Source organism: Cyprinus carpio, chromosome A13 (assembly GCF_018340385.1).
Source record: "Cyprinus carpio isolate SPL01 chromosome A13, ASM1834038v1, whole genome shotgun sequence".
NCBI lineage: Eukaryota > Metazoa > Chordata > Actinopteri > Cypriniformes > Cyprinidae > Cyprinus > Cyprinus carpio.
Genome location: NC_056584.1, coordinates 1,794,189 through 1,818,729, shown reverse-complemented (window position 1 = coordinate 1,818,729; position 24,541 = coordinate 1,794,189). Strand labels below are relative to the sequence as shown.

At 38.0% G+C, this 24,541-nt stretch overlaps 1 protein-coding gene and 1 pseudogene across 1 annotated transcript; one reads left to right on the top strand and one right to left on the bottom strand.

The window, feature by feature from the left end:
- Positions 1-9,206: 9,206 nt before the first annotated feature.
- On the bottom strand, positions 9,207-10,385 carry LOC109091846 (otoraplin). The gene is made up of 4 exons (XM_019105630.2): positions 10,168-10,385; positions 9,762-9,901; positions 9,569-9,679; positions 9,207-9,486 (listed from the first exon to the last, which is right to left on the bottom strand). The coding sequence occupies exons 1-4, from the start codon at positions 10,289-10,291 to the stop codon at positions 9,463-9,465; spliced, it is 399 nt and encodes a 132-aa protein (XP_018961175.1). The 5' UTR covers positions 10,292-10,385; the 3' UTR covers positions 9,207-9,462.
- A 7,317-nt stretch (positions 10,386-17,702) lies between these two features.
- Positions 17,703-24,541, top strand: LOC122147141 (annotated as a pseudogene).

Genomic DNA, 24,541 nt, shown 5'->3' with positions numbered 1-24,541 from the left:
CTGGCAGTGGACGGGTTTCACAAACCAAAACAAACACAGACATTCCAGCCGCAACGCACATTTTCAAAGAAGAATAACTGACCATAGCATTGTTTTTCAGATAAACGAGTATGTTAACTTAGCATGTTTCTTAAATATCTGCAAACATATTATGATTTTTATGCTTTAGTAGAGTCAAAATCTTACATACAGCCCCTTTAACATTTAAATGGTGTGCTTCTGCATTTTCAGTAAGCACATATTACAGCACGCTATCAGAAACCCTCCACCTCCCCAACTCCACCTGTCTAGATCTGCTTCAGCTAATTTCATGTATGTGTTGCATTTTTATATCCATTATCATGTCAAACTCTTCCGAGAGTAACCAGGTCAAATGTTTACCTTAAGGTTGTGTTAATTTGATTATTTCCACATTTTAAAAATGACATTCATCAATCTGAGAGAGAAGACAGAAAACCATTTAAACGCTAGTATGTCAATTTTCCTATTATTACATAAGATATTTAAATGAACCCCAATCATGTGAAGCAGATTTCTCAAGTTCATAGATCCCAAAACTCACTCATTCACCGTAAATAAATAACTGTCTGAAAGCATGAGTATAACCACAAAAGACTCATGCAAATCAATTCGGATCAATTAGTGTCAGAATAAGGCTTTATATGTGAAGTATTCTTTGTTAAGCTGTGAAATAGTATTTAAACTGAAAAAAAGACATACTCAACTGGTGAGAAAGTTTAGTATGGATTAGTATGTTTTATTGATTTTGTCAACCCCCCACATGAATCCAAACAAACTGAAAGGAAAATGCTGGATGCCCCTAAAACAGTTTGCACATTATTGTTACTGTGGTGGACTCAAAACAGCTGAAAACAGTTAGATCCAGGTCAGACTGAATCACAGACCTGAGTCTCCCTAACAGGTCAGTCTTCAGCAGGGCAACTGAGAGACTCTTTCAGTCGATTTATTATGTTGAATTAAGGATAGTAATTTATAAATTTTCAATATAATTTTTAAATATTGTGTTTTTTAAGTTGAAAAAATGTCTATATGTAATGAAAATGACTGCTGTCAGTTGTTGTAATGCATATTGTAAGAGATTTTGATACGATTCATCCTGAGGTTTTCATATCCAGCGAACACAGAATGCTTTAGGGACTTTAAATGAACTTGTTTTATGGAGAGAGAAATCCTCATACTGTGTGTGAATCCGTGTGAGATTCAGGGTCTCCATAAGCATTTTGAATAAAGACAGATGAATGTGATGTAATTATTCCCGCAGAGCAGGAGAGACACACGAAATACCCTTCGAATGAATGACTCATCCTTGTTCTTTTCTCTTCTGTACATTATGGGATGTCAATATTTTAGATTAATGTGCTGCTAATGCAAACCCTCCAGTCAGGATTCATTTATACACAGAACCGAGAATAAGAGATGTGAAAAGACAGAATGGAAAGAAGTAAGAAACTGTACAAGAAAGTCTTTTGAGGACACAGAAGCAACAGCGTAGTTTAATTAACGCTTGGCTGTCAATAAAATGAGCGTACAGTGTGACAACTGAACAGCTTATCCCGAATGTTAATTAGCTTTCATTAATTGTGTAGCTACTTGTCATTTCTGAAGACCTCCATGTGTCTGAAAGATGTCAGACAGACTTCTGATGTTCACTTAAAAGGATAGTTCACCCAGAAATGGCAATTCTGTCATTTACTCACCCTCATGTTGTTCAAAATCTTCTTCTATGGAACACAAACTTTAGACTGCTGTGAATGGCTGCCAATACCATATTAGCATGATGAAAATGGTATTTAGTAATGTAATTATGTTACTTATTTTAGCTAATGTATTCTGACTACTTTAGATTACATTTTTAAATACCTTGTTATAAACTTACCATTAAATATAGCATACTGATATAAAAAAAATAATAATAATAAATGAAAGAAAATGTATCCCATTATTTGAAATCAACATCATGCTGAGCATTAAACATGATATTTCAGCAGGATTTCTCTAACTTGAGTTAATGTAAGAGGGCTTCTGAGTTAATAAAAAGCTATTAATAATTAATTCAGTCTTAAAAATAAATTCTTAAAAAAAAAAAACTCATCTAAATAAGACACTTGAACAGTAAAGATAGAAATATTTCATTTGTTTAAGCATGTCAATGTGACCATTAACCGACATCAGAGAACTGTGAACACGTGAATGCCTTGTTAAATTATTAAAATATCAACTTCCTCAGGCATATTAATACTTTATATCAAAGGTGCTTTTTTTACATGACATTTACCCGGCCATTCTATAATGTGAATATAGTCAAAGCTAAATGGTATGAAACAGTGAGATCTTCGGAAAGAAAACTTTTAAAAGAGGAAAAAGAAGAATTAGGGAAAATCAATCAATTATAAATGATTTACTGCCATTTAATGCATAATATGTAGTCATGCAATCCATAAGAATGAACTGTAATCTGATTATGAGCATTTTTATAGCATGTAATATAATCCAGTCACAAGCACTCAATTTTTGAATCTGATAACGTAAACCAGATTACATGCAATCAGCTGGTACCCATATAGGTATGGTCTATATCTTTTTAAAATGTTGAACTGCATAGTGATCTAAATGCAACCAAAACTGGAGCATCACAGAAGATTTTGAGCTTCTATTCACACACCAGACACAAGTAATGTCATTAGCAGTGCGAGATATCAGTCTTATTTGTCACAATGGTGGTTTTGGCCTTTAGTTCAAGTCACTGAGGAACCAACAAGGCCTGGTTGCAATGCAAATTGCTGGCAAAACCCACAAATCAATACTAAGGAGGCGTGTGAAGCGGGAAAGGGCAAGTGTTTTGCAGTCCAGTCAGATTTCACAGGTCCTGCCACATGCTTTATTTTGGCAAACGCTAAACGACGTGTGACTTTACGAATCGGAAGAAATTATTTCACTCAAGAAACTGCCTGTAATGACTTTCCCTTGACGACCGTGCTGTTTTGCATTGGTAGAGGAAAGCAGTTGTCCTGGTCTTGGAAGGACTGAAGCCTGCCATTACCTGTTTCTGGCCCATTTCTCTCAATGAGCACAGTGCATTTAGACCGCGACGCGTCCTCAAACACGGCCGTTACTATGGTGACCAGGGCAGGATTTCATCAGGTGTAAGTAACATTGCTTTAGAAAATAACACCCATAATATGTCCAATAAAACACTTTTTTCCATGTCTATATCTGTCTGTGCTATAAACACACACTCATTTTGTATCCTTGTTCCTGTCATGAAAAGCTTCAGTGGGCTTTCACAAAACCTAAAATGTTGTTGTTTCCTTTTTCTAATGGTGATGGCTGGCTCATTTGAAGATTGCACTCATATAATGATTTGAGTCATGATAGTTTTTTTCTGATTTCACTTATGCATTATTCACAACAGGCATACCATAAAAGTGTTTAATTTATTTTGTGGCCTAAAAAGGCCTGTGAACAGCGGCAGCACACATGTTAGGAATCTGATCAGATGGTAGATGTGAAAAAAAAAGATCCGTTAAATTTACGGTAAAAAATATGGTAGCAACATTTTACTGTTTCATGGATTGAATTTAAAATTACAGTAAATATATATTTCATTAACTGACATATTGTTAGAAAACAAACCTAGTACTCAAATCTGTTTTATACATTTGTAATTCTGTACCTTTTTAATATCCTTTATACAATAATACACTGATAAACATCAAAAAACACAGGTGCTGATGAGAAAATCATATATGTGTGTGTGTGTGTGTGTGTGTGTGTGTGTGTGTGTGTTTGACTGCATATTTTACCATCATACAATATACAAAATGTTATACAAAATTTACCATTATATACATATATAGTATATTGTAAGGGAATTTACTGGTGGAAGCAGCTGAGAGAAAGAGATCCTTCTCAAGCCTCAGCGCTGAGGAAATCCCTGTCATCCGGAGACAAAGGCTTGTATGACTGGCCTGCTGGGAGAAAGAGCTGTTCCTGCTATCATAACACCCACACTTATTATCCTGCAAACAAGCCAGAGCCTAAGTGTTCAAGCAATCACTTTAATGTCTTTCTCCAAATAGCCGTGTTGATCAGCAACTTCTGTCTTTGTGCAGAGATCAGTCGTATCACCCCTACCTACTCTTCACTGTGGAAAGTCACACAGTTGTTGTGTCCCGGTGTGGTTTATCCGGTGAGTCCATGATCCTGACCTCTGTTCTCCAGAGAGATTCACATCACATTCCGCTGGATTCCCATGCCAGGATTTATGACCCTGTTTCTGACCTTCTGTTTATTTGTGTAATCTACAGACCATGACAAGCCAGACTCCCGCTAGACCAGTTATCAATGGCATCTGCTCTCCTTAAACACAAAGGCTCTCTAGATTAAGCCAGACCTCGATAGAAACTCTCCGGGTCTAGACACAACTGGCAATTACTTTCCAACTGCAGACAGCTATATTGTAGCACCATGGTACTTTTACACAGTTTACTTTGAAAAATAATGAGATGTTTTGTGGGAATACTTTTTGTCTTGGGTTTGACTATGGGTTTCTCACTTAAAAACTATTCAACTGCATCCAGAGAGTCAGTACATTTGGGAAGTGACACAGAAGCAAGCGAACACTTGTGTTAATCAGCTAAGTGCACATAGAAATTAGCCAATGCAATCATTTCAAAATGGCCAAATATCAATCCATTCCATCATTAGTATTCATGTCAGTCAGACTTTGGTGTGTATGCATGTCCCTTTGGTAAGATCAGAAAAGAAAAACGTGCTTGCAGCTGTGATTCCGAGCATAATGCCGACTACAGTGCTGGGGATTTGCTTTTTAAGTATTTTCCCAGCCCACAAACAATCAAAGAGCAGAGTCTGGTGAATGGCATATTTACATCAGGCTGACTGTAATGGATTCAGATGCTTTCTGATGAGATTGAGATTGATTTTCTTTGTGAGCCCCTCAGTTGTGGACTGTGCAGGCTGAAGGAGCACAGCTGCTGCCCTCATTTTCACACACACACACACACACACACACACACACACACACACACACACACACACACACACACACACACACATCGAGGTCTCGCCATCACTCTGTTGCTCCGCTCTGCTCGTGGACCCTCCGTATCCATGGAAACGCTCCAATGCTGATGCTGGCGAACTGATGATCGACACTGGCTTGAAAGAGATGTAGCATGCTGGGATGGGATATTGGCTATATCAACTCATGGACGCACAGGGCTGTAGCACACAGAGAGTGAACAGGTACGGCTGGCATTTTAGAGAAATCCAGAAAAAAAAACAATATGAGGTAGAGAAACTCTCGAAAAAACAAAAAGCAAGGTGTTTGCACTATATACCAAACATGTGTAACTTACAATCATGGCAGCAATTCTGTCATGTTATGTATTAAAGTATATACTTAAAAAAAAAAAAAAAGATGTATTTATGCAAAAGTGCTACTGCAAAGCCCTTTAAAAGTTTTTTTAAAGAGTTGTTTTCTCATGTGGATGCAAACCATTAAAAATGCTAAACAAGTTAGCTCCCTCTAGAGGCTGAAGAGGCAAACAAAACAGCATTGACACAAAAATCCCAGCTGGGTCACCCTGTGGAGCCATTCTGAACAGGTAAGTACATCTAAAGTTCATTTAAGTTTAAAACATTCTGTCAGACAATTAATGTGTTTAAAAGAATTGTGAAATCTCAGACTAATAGTACATTTTAATGGCAATTTTATTTTATAGTCTCTTTAGACATTCTACTTACTATAAGTGACATGTAGTTGCAAAGTTACCTATAGTAACCAGAATGTGTGACTATTGAGTAGACTATTGTAATAAAGTGTAACCTTTTAAAGTGTCAGAATATAATTGCATGAACTTTCAACTTAAAAGTCCTTCAACACAAGACAGGGATTGTGACAGTTTGTATAAAATCAATATCACATCTTGCAATCATGCTAATATTCATGAAAACAACACTCTTGCTCTTGTGGAATTGTTTAATTTTATATTTTATAATATGAAAAACAAGTTCTCATACAAGTACTTTTTGCAATCATATCTTGATTTTTGGGAGCATTTGTTTAAAATGTTGTGACATTTTTGACACAGTAATTTTTAGGAAATTCAAAAGAAATAAAATTAAAAATAAATTACTGATTGCATTTCCACCATTAATCACATTAATGATTTTAACAAACAAAGCAGACAATGCACCAGCAATTTAGTGATATCCCCACAGCTGGGATCTTTACCGGCCTTGAAATGAAATCCCAAGTCCTTTTAGTCTGAGACCGAGACAAGACTGAGTACAAATGAGGTCAAGACAGAAAAAATGGTCTTAAGACCTGTCTCAAGTATTAGAAAAACTCATTTTAGTTAAAGAGACATACAATTATACTTTATTGAGAATTTAATTTAGTGAATAAGTATGTAATAAGTAAGTTTCTCCCACTAGCGTCATAAAACAACAGGTGTTGGAATCTCAAAATCAGCCAGGAATTAGAGAACAATTGTGTGCCACACTTTCATAAATCCTCTTTACAATAACACAGATTCAGGCAGATTAAGACAATGTTAATAATGATGTACGCCGCTGAGCAGACATAGATCTGACATCAGTGACATCCCAGCATGAATGACGCGGGAGGGAAATTGAAAATTCAGCGTTAATCAACATGGAGGGGAGCTGTGATGATCCAGTACGCTCCTGCAGTCGGTCTACTAAATGAAGCAGGAAATGTCAGGCCATGTATAACCAGCCCGGAGGGCAGACCATACGCATCTGTGTGTGAAAGCAACGGCTTCTGACTCACATCGTTAGACACCCATAAAATCAGCTACCGAAAAAGTTATTGCTTTCACAAACCACGTCACCACTTTAATCCTCACACACGATTCCTGGCTGTTTCCAGTTACACAGAATGTAAAATATGTTTATTTGCCAGACAGGGAATCAGATAATATGATTTATATTTATCATTATTCTTAAACGAACATTATTATCGGTTTCATGTGGTTCTTTTTCATTATTTCCATCATGAAATTTCTGTAAATATCAATATTATATGATATCTTGAAAAATCCTCATCTAGTAATCACATGTCTAAAAATCCTGGAAAGATGCTGGAGCCCTGAACATTAGTGACACTATAATGGATTCACTGCCATGGTAAAATAAAGCTTTGTGAGTTTTGATATTCTATTAAACTATTTTTATTCATCGCTGGAAATGATTTGCATAGCTTCAAGGGTGACATGTCCTTGTTGACAGACTGGACATTACCATACCTCTCCATGTGATCTCTTTCAGCCTTCACACACACACGGCCCCTTCATCCCTAATGAATATTCAGACTTCAGATGAGTGTGATCTGTGTGTCTACAGCACTCTCTGCCATCATTTTCTCCCCCTCGAGGTACCTGTTTTAGGAATATATGGGTTGCTTTTTGCACATAATAACAACAGTAAATAGTATGGAAGCCCGTTTCTGCCACAGAATAGTAAATAAATAAGTAACTGTGATTATTTTTCTTTTTTTTCTCTTAACTGCAAGTCATAAACTCTTTTTATATCTTTATATCTTGATACTTTATATCTTTCAAACTTAACTTTTTTCAAATCAAAATAAAAAAAAAAAAACAGAAATATAAAAATCTGTGATTGCTTTTTAATTATTTTTTTATTCTGTGGCATAAACAGACTGCCATAGTACAGGGAAAGATACTATAATGCTCCAAAATGAGGAAAAAAGGCATCATAAACGTGTCATGAAAGTGTAGATGACTTGTGGCTCTTCAAATGAATATGGCGCCATTAGCTTGAGTTGGGTTTGACATCAGGGTAACGTTACATTAAGGTTCCCTTTGTAAAGGGTTTTATTTCAGGATGCAGCAAAAAAATAGACTTTTATAGCGAGACTAAAGGATGTTGTATTTGTGATTTTTTTTTACTCTTTTATATCTCATGAGCCCTTTTATAATATTCTGGAAGAGTTTGAGTCACTGTTGGTCTTTCGCAGCATCTTTATCTCTGTTCCTTTTGCTACGGACAAAAATATGATCCACATACAAAACACGAAATAAGGTTATAGTTGCCTACACAGCAGTAAGTAACTGAAAGGCTTGACACTGGAAAACAAAAGCTCCATTGAAGACGGCAAATTGAATTTGGTAATATCCATTAATGTCACTACAGCAAGAGGGAGAGAGAGAGAGAATGCTCTTCAAGGTAATTACCTTCAATTTTCTGCTATTAAACTCCATCAGAATGGACAGAGCGCATATCAGAGATGAATCTACACACATTCAGAGAGCGCTGGCCTCCACGGCGTCCACATCCGCACAGGAACAACCTTTATTTACACGCAGACTTCTACGAGCTAATGAAGTAGTGAATATCTTGAAATGCAAATACATGGTCAACATTTAGAAAAATAAGGATGAATTTGTTTTTATGTGTCTTTTGTGTGAAATATTCTGAAGCAGTAGGTTCAGTTTATAAAATGTGTCACATGAGTCTGAAGAGTTTTGAAGCTCTGTGTACTTTACACAAGCAGCCTGCTAAAGAAGTCATTCAGATCTACTCCAGAGTTTCAGCGCATAATGTTTACTGTGCATAGAGATATAGCCAAAAGATACACCATAATATACAAGTCTGGAAATACTTTCTGGTACTTTTCTATTCCAGGCAATGCCATTTAGTCACATTATTCATTTAAAATTTGCTCCAAATAATAAAATACTTAATGATTTTTCAAAAACAGGTATAACTCATTCAGTTCATCCTCAATATAGCAAATGAAAAGGTTCAGAAAGGCAACAGTCCCATAGCTAGTTTCAGATGCAAAGTAAAATATTTAGTTGAAATGCGTAAAAAAAAAAAAAAAAAAAAACCACGATTACATAAAGCAACCGGCGTCTGGGGCGAACCTCCAAATGTGCCTCAAGATGGCTTAAAGTGATTTGAAATAAGACAAAACTGCCTGAAAATAAGCTAAAACAACTCAAATTAAAATTTCAATTCTTTCCCTCAACTTTTTTTTTCTTTTCCCTTTGAAGAATGTCTTGATATTTGAGGTAGGCTAATTACAAAAGTTTTGGGCACTTTTATAAAGAGCATTAATTTTTCTTATGCCAAGCTCTAAAGAATTTTCTTATGTAGAAATTGCGAGAAACAATGAATTTAAAACCTCAATCCTTTATTCTTATTACAAACGACTGGAAAAGTTGTGTAAAATAATAAGTTATAAAGAGTGTGATCCCTAAAGAAAGTTAAGCTCTTATTTTAATTAGTATTATTTTAGTGACTTATTTTACTTTACAGAAACTAGGAAGTAGATTAAAATAAGTTTTGAAGACAAAACTAGGCCTATTTGAATATTGTTGTGAGCTATGGACAATGGCCTCAGAGTCGAAACGGTAGTGTAAGTTGCTTTCTTCAAGCACAGAAGAAGTCCATGCCCTACAGAGAGAGAGAAAACAAAATATGCATTATCAGACTAAAAAGTAGGCTATGATGTGAAAAGCAGTAGATAACTACTCACAGTGGTTGGGATCTCAACCGTTTTCTTCTGAAAAACATGTGTCTCATTGACATAGTTACTGGGGAAATATCCAATCACACCCATCTGGTACACATAGCGCTCACCGTAGACCTGAAAAGCAAAGCTGCTGCTGTGATTTCTGGGGTTTGCAGTCAGATCAGCTGAGAGGAATGTCAAATGTAAAGACACGCACACTTCCAGACCAGAAGACTCCGGCTCCCTCTGCAGGCTTGAGTTTAGAAAACACATAGATCATCTGGCCACGTCTCAGGTTGATGTATCTGCAGTCTGAAGCCACATAGTCTTCAAGAGCTTGAGCCATTGAAATCACGTCTGTGAGGCAGAAACCAGACTTCATAAACAAAGAACAGGAACAGATAATAGAGGTAGCAAAATAAAACAATAACTGAATATATGCAGTTTGTTGAAAACAAGTTGACCAACGTGTGGTGTAAGCTGTCACTAAGACAACAAAATGTAAGCTACAAACATCTATGAAACAGAAATAGCTTTGGACAACAGTAATTAACAGCTAACTTAATATTGTTTCCAAGTCATTGCAGTATTAGTTGTGTACTGTGAAGAATAGTGTAACTCACATGAACAGTCCTTGTCTGCACAGATCTTAGAGTTTGCCAGTTTCTCCATGAAAGCGGCGTGTGTCATGTGACCCACTAACCCCACACAGATCAACAGGAAGATCAGGCCGAGTGATTTGTCCATCTTCAGATAATTGTAAGGGAGGAATCACTTCTCACTGCATGCACATTCCCTGCTGAGAGTCCAGCTGCACATTCCAGCTTCAGGGAAAACCGTCCGCTTCCGGACTCACACTCACTCTCCAGACAAACACAGACTCGCATTTCTGCTGCTTCATGAACTGCAGTCTGAATATGTATGGAAATAAATGAAGGCAATACAGTTTATAACACTGTTTGTGTACATTCACAACACATTACACATTTCCATATCTGCAATTTAAACCACAAATAAAGTGCCCTCCAAAAATTAACAATAGCAGCATAAATCCTTGTCATTTCTAGCAGTGTAAATGCACTCAAGTAACTTGTAATGATCACTGAAGCCTGTAGAAATAACACAGTAAAGGCAGTATATACTGTGGAGGGCACAGTCAGACACTGGGATGCTTGTGTCACGCTCTTGTGAGAGATAGGAGCACGGAGACAAAGATAATTCAGTAAGCATTTAATAATAACCCAAGATGAAGAAGATTCAATAGACACACAGCACAAGCAGCATACTCAACGATAATAACTGACAAAGAACTGAACTGAAAAGTACACAGACCAAATGAGGATAATTAACAAGACACAGGTGAACTAACTAATGAAATCAAGGGGAGATGGAAACTATAGGTCAATGAACAAAAGCAAGGCGGGAGAACAGGGAAGCACAGAAAACAAGGTCCAGACTGTGACTGCTTGACTACTGGATTACTCTGTTTGTTTGTTTTAAGATAACTGATCAGGTCAGCAAACTTGTAATAATTTTTATAATTTTTCTGCTTGGTCAATGTGAAATATTTCCTATTTCTCTTATCGCAGACGGGTGGCGCTGTTGCGCTGTTTGATTGGTGATCACTTACTTTGATGGGAGAAGAATCCCATGAACAATCTCCATATACACATAGAAGATCGTTATGCATCACCCATCATACTATTATGAAAATCAAATGGAAACAATGAACAATCTTGTAATGCCACAAAAATTACAATTATGAAATGTGGTCATCTTGCCCCACTGTTGGGGCAAAATGACCCCCTACCTGGGGCAAGAAGCCCGGGGGCATCTGACTTTTACAGAACATTTTATCTAAAGGCCAAATTAATCTTAATAATTGTATTTTTGCAAAATCTAACCAAATTGGTAAAAAATTATGCATCTTGGCAGTTGGTCAAGTCAAGTCACCTTTATTTATATAGCGCTTTAAAGGCAATTCATCATTGGATTCAGTGATGTCATTCATCCCAGTTCAGTTTAAATAGTATCTGTGCAATCATTTGCAATCAAGTCAACGATATCGCTGTAAATGAAGTGTCCCCAACTAAGCAAGCCAGAGGCGACAGCAGCAAGGAACCAAAACTCCATCGGTGACAGAATGGAGAAAAAACCTTGGGAGAAACCAGGCTCAGTCGGGGGGCCAGTTCTCCTCTGACCAGACGAAACCAGCAGTTTAATTACAGTCTGCAGCAAAGTCAGATTGTGCAGAAGAATCATCTGTTTCTGTGGTCTTGTCCCGGTGGTCGTCTGAGACAAGGTCTTTACAGGGGATCTGTATCTGGGGCTCTAGTTGTCCTGGTCTCCAATGTCTTTCAGGGCTGTATAGGTTCTTTCTAGGTGCTGATCCACCATCTGAGCTGGATATGTACTGGATCCGGGTGACTGTAGAGACCCTCTGATCTGTATACAGACTGGATCTGGTGGCTACGGTGACCTCGGAATAAGAGAGAAACAGACTAATATTAGCGTAGATGCCATTCTTCTAACGATGTAGCAAGTACATCAGGTGTTATCGGAAGTGTTCCCAGTTCCGATTGTCCTGATTAATGCAGCCTAAAAATCCTTTAATGGATTTGAATGTTAGAAGTGTATTAGTATGTTATGTGTAAGCCAGGTTAAAGAGATGGGTCTTAAATCTAGATTTAAACTGCAAGAGTGTGTCTACCTCCTGAACAATGTTAAGTAGGTTATTCCAGAGTTTAGGGCGCCAAATAGGAAAAGGATCTGCCGCCCGCAGTTGACTTTGATATTCTAGGTATTATCAAATTGCCAGAATTTTGAGAAAGCAGTGGACGTGGAGGACTATAATGTAACAAGAGCTCGTTCAAATACTGAGGTGCTAAACCATTCAGGGCTTTATAAGTAATAAGCAAGATTTTAAAATCTATACGATGTTTGATAGGGAGCCAGTGCAGTGTTGACAGGACCGGGCTAATATGATCATACTACCTGGTTCTAGTAAGAACTCTAGCTGCTGCATTTTGGACCAGCTGGAGTTTGTTTATTAAGCGTGCAGAACAACCACCCAATAAAGCATTACAATAAACTAATCTTGAGGTCATAAACGCATGGATTAACATTTCTGCATTTGACATTGAGAGCATAGGTCATAATTTAGATATATTTTTGAGATGGAAAAATGCAGTTTTACAAATGCTAGAAATGTGGCTTTCTAAGGAAAGATTGCTATCAAATAGCACACCCTCCTAACTGATGACGAAGAATTGACAGAGCAGCCATCAAGTCTTAGACAGTGTTCTAGGTTATTACATGGAGAGTTTTTAGGTCCTATAATTAACACCTCTGTTTTTTCAGAATTTAGCAGTAAGAAATTACTCATCATAGGGTTTTTAATATCGACTATGCATTCCATTAGTTTTTCAAATGAGTATATTTCACCGGGCTGCGAAGAAATATAGAGCTGTGTATCATCAGCATAACAGTGAAAGCTAACACCATGTTTCCTGATGATATCTCCCAAGGGTAACATGTAAAGCGTGAAAAGTAACGGCCCTGGTACTGAGCCTTGAGGTACTCCATACTGCACTTGTGATCGATATGAAAGCTCTTCATTCACTGCTACGAATTGATGTCGGTCATATAAGTATGATTTAAACCATGCTAATGCACTTCCACTAATGCCAACAAAGTTTTCTAGTCTATACAAAAGAATGGTGTTGTCAAAAATCACGAAAGCAGCACTAAGATCCAATAGCACTAATAGAGAGATACAACCATGATCAGATGATAAGAGCAGGTCATTTGTAACTCTAAGGAGAGCAGTCTCAGTACTATGATACGGTCTAAATCCTGACTGGAAACCCTCACAGATACCATTTTTCTCTAAGAAGGAATATAATTGTGAGGATAATACCTATTCTAGTATCTTGGACAGAAAAGGGAGATTCGAGATCGGTCTATAATTAACTAGTTCTTTGGGGGTCAAGTTGTGGGTTTTTGATGAAAGGCTTAATAACAGCCAGTTTGAAGGTGTTGGGGACCATATCCTAATAACAATGAGGAATTAATAATAGTCAGAAGAGGATCTACTACTTAAAAAACCACCTCTTATAGGAGCTTAGATGGAATAGGGTCTAACATACATGTTGTTGGTTTAGATGATTTAACAACTTTATACAATTCTTCCTCTCCTATAGTAGAGAATGAATGGAACTGTTCCTCAGGGGATCTATAGTGCACTGTCTGATGTGATACTGTAGCTGACGACTGCATGGTTACAATTGTATCTCTAATAGTATCGATCTTGGAAGTAAAGTAGTTCATAAAGTCATTCCTGCTTTGATGTTGGGAAATCTCAACACCTGTTGATGCTTTATTTTTCGTTAATTTAGCCACTGTATTGAATAAATACTTGGGGTTATGTTTGTTTTCTTCTAAAAGAGATGAAAAGTAATCAGATCTAGCACTTTTTAATGCTTTCCTGTAGGATAGGTTACTTTCCCTCCAAGCAATACGAAATACCTCTAGTTTTGTTTTCCTCCAGCTGCGCTCCATTTTCGGGCTGCTCTCTTTAGGGTGCGAGTGTGCTCATTACACCACGGTGTCAGACTGTTTTCCTTAATCTTCCTTAAGCGTAAAGGAGCAACTGTATTTAAAATGCTAGAAAAAAGAGAGTCCATAGTTTCATAGTCCATAATTGGTACCCACATTGTCAAAAATTTCAGGTTTTACTATCCTTGTGGAGACCTTTGGTCCCCTCAATGTAGAATAAACAAGAACATATCACACACACACACACACACACACACTTTCCCCCATAATACTTTTCCCTCAGACTATTTCATCCTGAGGTGGTGGTAAGGTAAAACTAATACCTCTTATTCATTCTCACTCACTCTTTAACACGTTATCTTTAATATTTTCAAGTGAGCTTATATTTTGGGGCAAGACATCCCCAGGGGCCTTTTGCCGGAGCTCCACAAGGACCGCCTCGCTCATTTCCATGTTACACACAGAAGAGTAAAAAGAAATAAATGAATAAATAAATCTGGAAATAAATACATGTGGGAATACACAAATATTAAATAAATAAATAAATAAATGCATGAATAAATAAATACATTTAAAAATAGATACAGATTAATACAGAAAATAATACATAAAGGAAAAAACTAATAAAAAAAATAAATTCAGGATTGATTTCTATTAAAAATAACTATATTTGTTTTACCAAGTCATTTATTTATTTATTCATTCATTTATTTTCCTATTAATTAATAAATTTAGTTATTTATTTTCCTCAAGAGGAAAATTAAACGTGTGAGAGTCTTCTTGCCCCAGGGGGCTTCTTCTTCCACAGTTTTTAATTATAGGCCTAATTATTATACTCTTAGGCATCTGTCCACAATTTTTACCATTTTTAGAACAATTTCAAAGGTTCTCAAATGCAACAAAATGCTATAAAAATTTCAGAGAAAGCTAAATGGTAACAATTATATTGTCCACTTAAAATGGTATTTTTAGGTGTCCTTGTTACACGTTACATGTACTTACCATTTTAATAACAATTAATTATTAACAATTAATTATGCATAATAACATGCAATTAACCCCTAAACCAAACCCTAATCCTAACCCTAAAATTAAGTAACATTTGTAGTTAATAGTTAATTATTTACTCATTACTTAATTGTATAATTACCACTGTAACAAGGACACCTTCAAATAAAGTGTAACCATGCTAAATAAAGAAATGCTCATGTAGACATGTATAAAAATATATTTCGTCTTCAAAGGAAATAGAAAGTCAAATGTCCCGAGAGAAAAAGTTTTGACTCAGTGTGTCAAATTTCAAAACTGATGTAAAAGCAGTGCAATGTTTTGTTTCACGGTGTGTTATGTGACTCGTGTAAGGTTACGTGGTGATTGCAGCATATGCCGAGATGATGAATATTCATCAACCAGCCAGATTATAACAACACTTCCGTATTGTTTCTTCAGAATGTTGTGGATCCACTTCTAGTGTTCTATTCTATTCTATTCTATTCTATTCTATTCTATATACTCTTATGACAACGTTTCAATTAGCAATAACGTTATACAATACAGTACAAGAAAATATATTTTATATTTTATTCCCTTTAGCCTGACGTAATGAACAGAAAAGTTTGCATGACGCACTTCCGCAAACTTGAACCGGACGTTGGTTTGTTGTTGTGTGGGGGGTTGAGCCCCGTCGGCTCGAGCTTATTTAGGATGCTTCGCCGCCTGTCTGTGTGTTTGTGTCTCTCTGAAGCAGCGGGGTGAATGGCGTAGGACAGACCGGTCATTGTTATTTCAGGGTTTGGGCAGGGATGGACCGCGGTTTGTCCGAGCTCTTCGGGGCCGCTGCGCCGCACAAAAAGTCCGGCTCTCCTAACGGGATCCGCCGGCAGAAAAAAAAAACGCCAAAAATGGAAGCAAAAAAGTGCAAAAAAACCGCTCCGCTAGATATCCAAAAGCAAGCAATAATCCGCCTTATCTACCTCCAGAGGTGAGTCTGCTCTGTTTAGCTGAGCACAAACACATATGTCTGCTTTTAAACTGTCGCCCCACTTCCGCTTTAACGATACTGCATTCAACAATGTTTCCTTCTATCGAGATTATGAGTTCTGTATTTTTCAGAGTTCAGGAGTTGTGAATGCAAATGCAGTGATAAAGTTTTTAAGCATAACGTGAAGAAATGTTGATAACACCCCTTATAATGTCAACACACCTGATCGGTGTATGAAAATATGTGCTAATATTAAGACAGATGAAAATATATAATCTGAAAGCTGAATAAATAAGCTTCCACTGATGTATGGTTTGTTAGGAAAGGACAATATTTGAAAATTAAAGAATCTGAGGGTATAGAAAAATCTAAATATTGAGAAAATCGCCTTTAAAGTTGTCCAAATGAAGCTCTCAGCAATGCATATTACTAATAAAAAAATATGTTTTGATATATTTACGGTAGGGAATTTACAAAATATATTCATGGAGCATGATCTTTACTTATAAAACTGCTTGTATGTGTGATAATTATGTAATTATGTTGGATTATAGCATCTCACACTGCAGAACGCTTGAGAGAAATTCATGGCTGTCACTCTTTTGTTTGGCTGGAAATAAAGGAGAGCTTCTGTAGAAAGACAAAGCAAGACGTGGACGTCAGACATCAATAAAGATGAGAGGAAAGGAGTGTGATGAGAGGTTGGGCCGCTCCTGTGAACTCCAGTCTGTTGAATCATCACTGTGTCTGTGTTGTTTCACCGCAGCAGCTGTGTTTGACTGTCAGAGAGAGAGAGAGAGAGAGAGGTGATGAACGCTGGTTCAGTGAGATTACTGGAGTCCTCAGCTGGACTCGCTGAACCAGACTGTTACAACTTTAGTTAAAGCAAATGAATCATGCCCAGGGCTTGTGTTCAGCACTGCCCTGTTCATTCTGTCTGTGCTTAAACTGTGACGCGTTGTGAAGTTAGCAATAGCAGAGCTTGCTTTAACTGATCTGACCTGCACTTAAAATGTGAGGGAAGTGCATCTCAAATTAAGGCAGTAAGACATGTACAGTAAGAGACTGATTCTCTTCTGTCTTTGTGCTTCCATGAATCCTGAACTGTGTGACGTTTTTGAGCTGGGTTCAGCATTAACTCTGTGCTGTCTTGTGTTTCAGGCTGAAGAGGGAAACATTGAGTACAAGGTAAACTCCCCTTATTTACATATTTTTACCAGATGTGTCACCGAACCACAGCAGAGCGAGAGGCTGTGCATCAGTGTTTGTTACACCTGGTCAATAATATTTTGTATTGCTTTTTATGCATGCATAGGTTACCCACAATGCATTGTTAGTAGCTAGCAAGCCGAGCGTCTGTGTAAATGTATGCAGCAGTAGATTAGCAGAGCTTTTTATACACTTTAACAAAACAGTGCTGACACACCCATCATTACTGCATTATGTTCGTACTGCTGAGGCCCAAATCGCAATGAAAACAACTCCCATGTCTACCTTCAGCCAGACTGTGTTGTGTTATCTTCAGTGGGTGTGTGTGTGTGTGTGTTTTAGCTGAAGTGGTGGAACCTCATACAGCAGAATGTACCGTACCCGCTTCGCAGCAATGGTCCACGCAGATGAATGAATTTGGAGTGGCGCTTGCAGGCGGGCCGCGGCGAGGCCGTGTATCAGATCGGGGTGGAGGACAACGGGCTGTGGTGGGCCTGACAGAGGAAGACATGAAGGCCTCTCTCAAAACACTGCGCAGGATGGCTGAGAAGTACACACACACACACACACACCACACACACTCATTTTGTCTCATAAATGTGTCAGATCCAAGCTGAATCTCACGAAGCGTGTCAGGAGCGTGCATAGGTCACACTCACCACGAAACAGTAAACAGAGGAAGTTCTCATGCAGTTATAATAATATCCTTGTAAAATATTTATGCATGTTGTACTGTTTTTTGTACTGCATATATATTAAAAAAATAATGCACAAATTGTGAAAAAAATAATGCGACTGCTATTGTATTGATTGGTGCATTTGTATTGTACGTCAATTATTAAAAGTATTTTTAAAAGTGTTTTTTTTTTTTTTTTAGATCACGTTAATGAATAAAAGGTCTTGAAAGTACACTTAAAGAGAGACACTTGCACACACTGTTCTTAACTGCACTTAATACACATTTTTTAAAAGTGCACTTTGTAATGTTCAAAAAGTACATTTTAAATCTTTGTTTTATCAATCTTTGTTGTGCTTTGAAGAAATGCACTTATTTTGATGCATTGAGTAACATACTAAAACATATTTTAAGTCCTTAGTATTAATTGTAACCATAATATGTTATTATTCATTAAAAGATATGTATTTAAATGTACTTAATTGCAAATTCCACCATTATGAATGTGTAATTACAAATATATTTAAACTACATGACACGCATGTTTCAATAGAAATTACATTAAAGTATTTTTTGTTTTTTAGTTTATCATAAATGCCTTGTCAGTACATTCCACAGTACTTTAACCATATTCAAAATATAAACGATGGGTCAGTTTATATTCCGTTGCTGCTGAAGTATATTCTGTATTTCAGTAATTAGCAAACTTCTAAAGTCTGCTGAAGTGTACTTGTTTTGACGAGAAGCTTGGCTGAGGGTAATGGGACGCGTGTTTTAGAGTCGTGTGTGAATGCTGTGTGTGTGTGTGTGTGTGTGTTCAGGGTGGGTGCAGACATCACGGTTCTCAGCAGAGAGGGAGGTGGATTACGACTCGGACCGAGCCTCACAGAATAGCTGAGGTGCTCATCAGGAAAAGTGCCAGATGATCAGCAGGTAAGACGATCGCGTGTTTAGTGTGTCATGATGTGTTGGATGCCTCGGGTGTGTGTTAATGGCATCATGTGACCCGTCTGCAGTTCTTGGACCTGCGGGTAGCAGTGCTGGGTAACGTGGACTCGGGGAAGTCCACTCTGCTTGGTGTGCTTACACAAGGAGAGCTGGACAACGGGAGAGGAGGAGAGCCGACTAAACCTCTTCAGACACCTCCATGAAATCCAGACGGGACGGACCTCGAGTATCAGTATTGAGATCCTGGGCTTCGACAGCAGAGGGAAGAGGTGAGGACTGCTGCACTGTGTGCCTCAGACAACCCGTAAAGTGGAAAGAGTGTTCTCTTTCCGTGATCACACCTCAGTTCATTTCTACGATAAGATCAAGTTTCATTGTTGCTTGCCAAACTGTAAACAAACTAAGCTCAAAATGTGCCTAACACCTTTTATATCAAGTTCTTGCCTGTCTGGACACTTGTCTGGACGTGTCCCGATTTGTGTTTTTGCAGCAGTAGTCTTGTCTAGCCCACACAAATATATATTTACTGTTGTATCATGGTTTACACCCTTTCTACTGTCAATTGCCACACTTACATACTGCCAGCCGTAACTTCACCCTGAAGGTGTATTATGGATTTATCATAGGGCTGCAGAAATAAATCACATTTAATCTATGAGTTAAGATTTATGCTTCTCTCGGTTATTAATCATAATCCTTTTTGATATTTGCCTGATGGTTATTTATCCTGACAACATATTATTTTACTTTGACTTTTGTGTTATGTTGCATTGGAGTGTTCATGGTTGCGCGTTCATGGTTTGGGTTGCCAGATGTCAAGAGTTTAAATCCCCCAAACAGACCTGTTTCCTAAATCAGACCTTTTTGCACATTGGTTTACTTACTCTTTCCAACCTGGCAAGCATGCGCACACACTCTGCTCTACATTACAGAAAAAAGCACTCATGAGCTTGAAAAATACAGAGTTAAACATGTAAGCTGGAGTATAAAATAAAACAAGTGTTAATACAGGCAGTCTGTTTTTCCTTTCATGCAGTCGTTTACTAAATCTAAAAGCAACCATGCAAGTTTACCTTCTTTTAATTTTGCTTATGTGACCATTGCAGTAATTTCTGATTAAAGTTACACATTTTTAAATGATAAACTAAATAGTGATTTAATTTGGAGCAGATAATTGTGATTCAACTGTTTAAATGTCCATGCAGCCCTGGATCATCATCAGGTCTGTTCTTAATCTAGGTGGTGAACTACAGTGAGTCCTCGAACGGCGGAGGAAATCTGTGAAGAGTGCCGCTCAAAGATGAATCACCTTCATAGACCTGGCAGGCCACCACAAATATCTCAAGACCACCATCTTTGGCTTAACACATGCTACTGTCCAGACTTTGCCATGCTCGTGGGCACGCCAACCACCGGCATCGTTAAGCATTACAGCACGTCTGACATTGTGCTGCTGTTTATCTCAGATAACGTGGCGGTGTTCAAATAAATGTCAACGTCACGCAGGTCTAGTGACACAAATAAACCTCATAATGTTTTTGGCATGGAGCAATAAATCAGATGTTCTCTGGCTACTCAATAATCCTAGCATATAATTTATGTACACTCTTAAGTGCCCACCCCCCCCCCCAATCCTTCAATCTTCCAAACACCAAAATACCTCAGGGCTGCTCTGGTCCTGGACCAAAGCGGGTCTTGAATGAAAGTATAGGGAAACTTGAGACGTGGCAGTCTAGTTGTGACTGCAGGCCGCAGGGCCTGTAATTTACTCCATCTTCCTGGTGCAGAGAGCTGTACGCAAGCCATTTGTCGGGTTTCATTACCCTTCAAAGGAACACATTTCACCTAAAAGCTTAACGATAAGCTTGAAAATGTGCTCACCATCGGCCATCCGAGATGTAGATGAGTTTGTTTCTATCATCAGATTTGGAGGAAATGTAGCATTGCATCACTTGCTCTGCAGTGAATGGGTGCCGTCGTCCATAAGTAACATCTGAGAAGGCAAAAGCTGCGTGTTAAACATCAAATATGTTCAGTTTTGCCTATGATTGAGTGATTTCACTGTGTAATGTGGACACAAACATGGTGTAAAGCATCTTCATGCTGCCATTAACCATATAATAACCCTATCATTTCCCTAACCAGACCAGTTAGTTTTCATGAGTGATAGTTTGCAACATTTTTTGCTTAAAAATCTTGACTAAATTGTGTAGAGGAGGTGTGGCCGTTCTTGTCCTGGAGCGTACGCTGACATGCCACGATGTTGTTTTTGGTTTGGGGACAGTAGTTGAGTCAAGAAATAAGAGCAGATAGATTGGGCGAAGGGAAGGAGAACACGATCGCCCTACCAAAATATTAATAATACTGCTTTCCAAAACGGTTCCTGTACTTCTCACGAGATGAATAACGTGGGTGTCACTTCACCTTGGCCTGGTCAAGACAGTTCCTCGATCAGGAACATCTATTGTTTGTGTCAGTCAGTAGGCGTTACCATTGCACTAATGATTTTAAAGAATGTGAAACTTGCAGTACTGACCAGATCAGAGTTACAAACGTATTACCTGGTTGCTTGTTCTCTGAAGCTTGTTCTGGTATCCACACAACACGTTCGCTGCCTATTAAACGCACACTTTCCTCCATGTGTCCTTGCTCGTCTCTCCGCGGACGACGCGGGAGCACCTGTGTCTGGCCATGCTCTGAAGGTGCCCATGCTTCATTGTGTGAGTAAAGTGTACCTGTGCACCAAAGGCTACGGTGAGCGCACCGTCGCAGCTGGAGCGCATCCTCAAGCAGCCGTGCGGCAACAAGGTGCCCCATTGCTGGTGTTCCGCCCCAGAACACGCCGTTAGGCCCCAGGAAGTTTGCAGTCACCCAGGTCATCCGCAACCACATAAAGAAGACATAGCTGTGAGATGTTCTCGTGATTTGACTTTAAACTGCTGCTTTAAACTCACAGAATCTGTCGTCTGCTTACTCCTGCAGTCATCACCCCCATCTTCACCACGCACCTGTCCAGTGTATCAGGAGAGAGTCTGGATCTGCTGAAGGTCGTCTTTAACAGTCTGCCTCCCCTCAGCAACAGCAAGGAGCAGGAGGAGCTCATTCAGCAGCTCACAAAGCGTTTCAGTTACAGCTGTGCACTTCACACGGAATCTTATATGATTCCTCATTAAAGGTCTTGAATTGTTTCCTTAAAGGGTTTGGCATGTTTGTGAGTGAGAAAAAGGGTGGAGACCAGAATACCAAATCAAGAGTTTCTAACAGTTAAACAAAGTTGCTTTTACACAGTTCCACTAAACATTTTAGTGAATACTTTGCGTTTTATAACAAATTTGACCAGTTTATTATTGTTTATATATATTGTTTAGGCTTTGAGTGCTGTCAAGAAAACACACAGACCGTGACAAAACGTGAACTAAACTTTGTATTAAAAAGAGCCTCTTTTAAAAGATGTTTATATTCACTGCAGACAGGTTCACAGGTCTCCTCTCCACTTTGATAGTTTTTCAATCTATTCTTTCGACACACATATTCCTGTCAGCATGCGACACAAACACCGGATAGGCAAATCTCAAATTAGCTTTTGCTGCTATTTTTCAACTCATTTCGTATTTTTCAACTCATTTCGGACGATAACTCCAGCTGCTGATACCAGTGAATATTTGCCTTTTGTTTGGAACTCAACACACTGCGTCGCCCCCCCCCCCCCCCCCCAAACTGTGCAAGAGGAGGAATTATGAACAACATTAATTTGAATTTTGCTTATCCTTTTACGCAAACCAAATACCTTTGTTAGAACCTACATACACATTATTAAACATGATTGCTTGGTTTGAAGACGGCTTTTAATTTGCATTTTGGGAACGCAACATTTCTTCATTTATAAACGTTTATAAAATCTGTTTGCTGTTTTCAAAAGAATTTACATCGGTTGTCACTATGGATTGGCTTCCAGAAAATCATCTCTCTAGTTCCGTAAGCTGAGATTGCTGCTCCAAGAGAAACCTTTTCTCCATTTTTATTAAAAATGTTTAGTAAACAGTTTTTGCTGCTTCATATTTTTGTGAGACAATAATAACCACTCAAACATTTGTATAAGATTTAAAAGAGCAGAGAAGATTAATAATTTTATTCCATAAATGCATTGAAACGTGAACAAAAAAGTGTTAGTGAAGACATCTATTGAAAAAGATTTCCTATGTTAACTAAATTCACTCTAGTTCAACACTTTAATTAAATAGATTTGGATAAATGCAACATAAATGCTGTTTCATTAAAACTTGATAATTTATCACAAAGGTCCTGAAAGAATAAAATTGCATCAGCATTTTCCCACAAAAATAATGACAAGCAGCAAAAATTGTTTCACAACATTGTAATAATCATAAATGTTTCTTGAAGTCAAATTATTGTAATGATTTTCTAAAAGATCATGTGTACCGGAAACTGGAGTACTGAGAAGAAAAGTTCCTGATTTGCATCACAGGAATAACTATACATTTTATAATGTTTCAAATGGAAACACTTTTTTTTGCATTGGAATATGTAATAAATTCAGCTTTTTTTTTTTTTTGATCAAATAAATTCAGCCTTGATGATCAGAAGATCGTTATTTCAAAATCATTAAATAACTAATTAAGTTTCCAAAACTTAAGGCAGGTACTTTAATAATAATAATAATTCTATATATTTACTATAATATACAATATATGATTATTAAATGCTGCTTTTTTTTTTTTACAGGACAGTATGTATTTTTACAATTCAAGATATATCTTTTAATGTGCTAAAATATATATTTTTAATAATGAGTGCTGGGGCGTGGTCAGTTTTGTCTCTAGCTGATCACATGCCTGATTAAAGTTCTTCTCATAATGAGAGTGCATTGAAAGCTTTGAAACATGTAATAAAATCAATCACTAAAATACAATGTAACCTAAACCCATCTAATATAAGTGGCAATAGTGTTAAGGTGTAGGATGGTGCTTCCAAAAAAAAGTGAATCAATCACCATGCAGGTGCGAAAAGTTCCTAAAGCTCAGCCCTTTATTGGGCTCATCGGCAAGGCAGATTAGCGTACGTGCATATCGGCCGTAGCGATGTTTGCGTTTTAAAGCTGGTAACTTCAAGTTCTGATGACTTCTGATATTAAGGTGCATCCCTTAAGGCAAAATATGTTTTTTGTTTGTTGTTGTCGATCATTGTCTGTCTCGTTCTGAGTTTGTGTGGGTTTGTGATCCTGTAGATGTGATGAGATCTACACGGTGCCAGGATGTGGGACAGTAGTATGGTGGGACTCTGATCCAGTACGTCCTCTTGTCTGTGGCGGCCGATTACAGACACAGGCACTATGTGTAACTCTGACTGTTCTCGGTGTGCAGTGGGATCTGCCCGCGAGTGCCGATCAGCTGGGGTGGTGGGACCCACAGACGAGGGGAAGTTTCGGGAGCTGGCGGTGTGCAGTATCCAGAGAATCCGCTCCGGATTTGCAGGGTGGCTGAGAGCCGGTCCAGGCCGCTACTCTGGTCGCGGTAGACTTCGAGTTTCGTCATTAGTTCCGAAAAAGGCGTGGATGACTCCCATGAAAACGGAACCAGATCTTAAACACGAGCTCCTTCAAACGTGA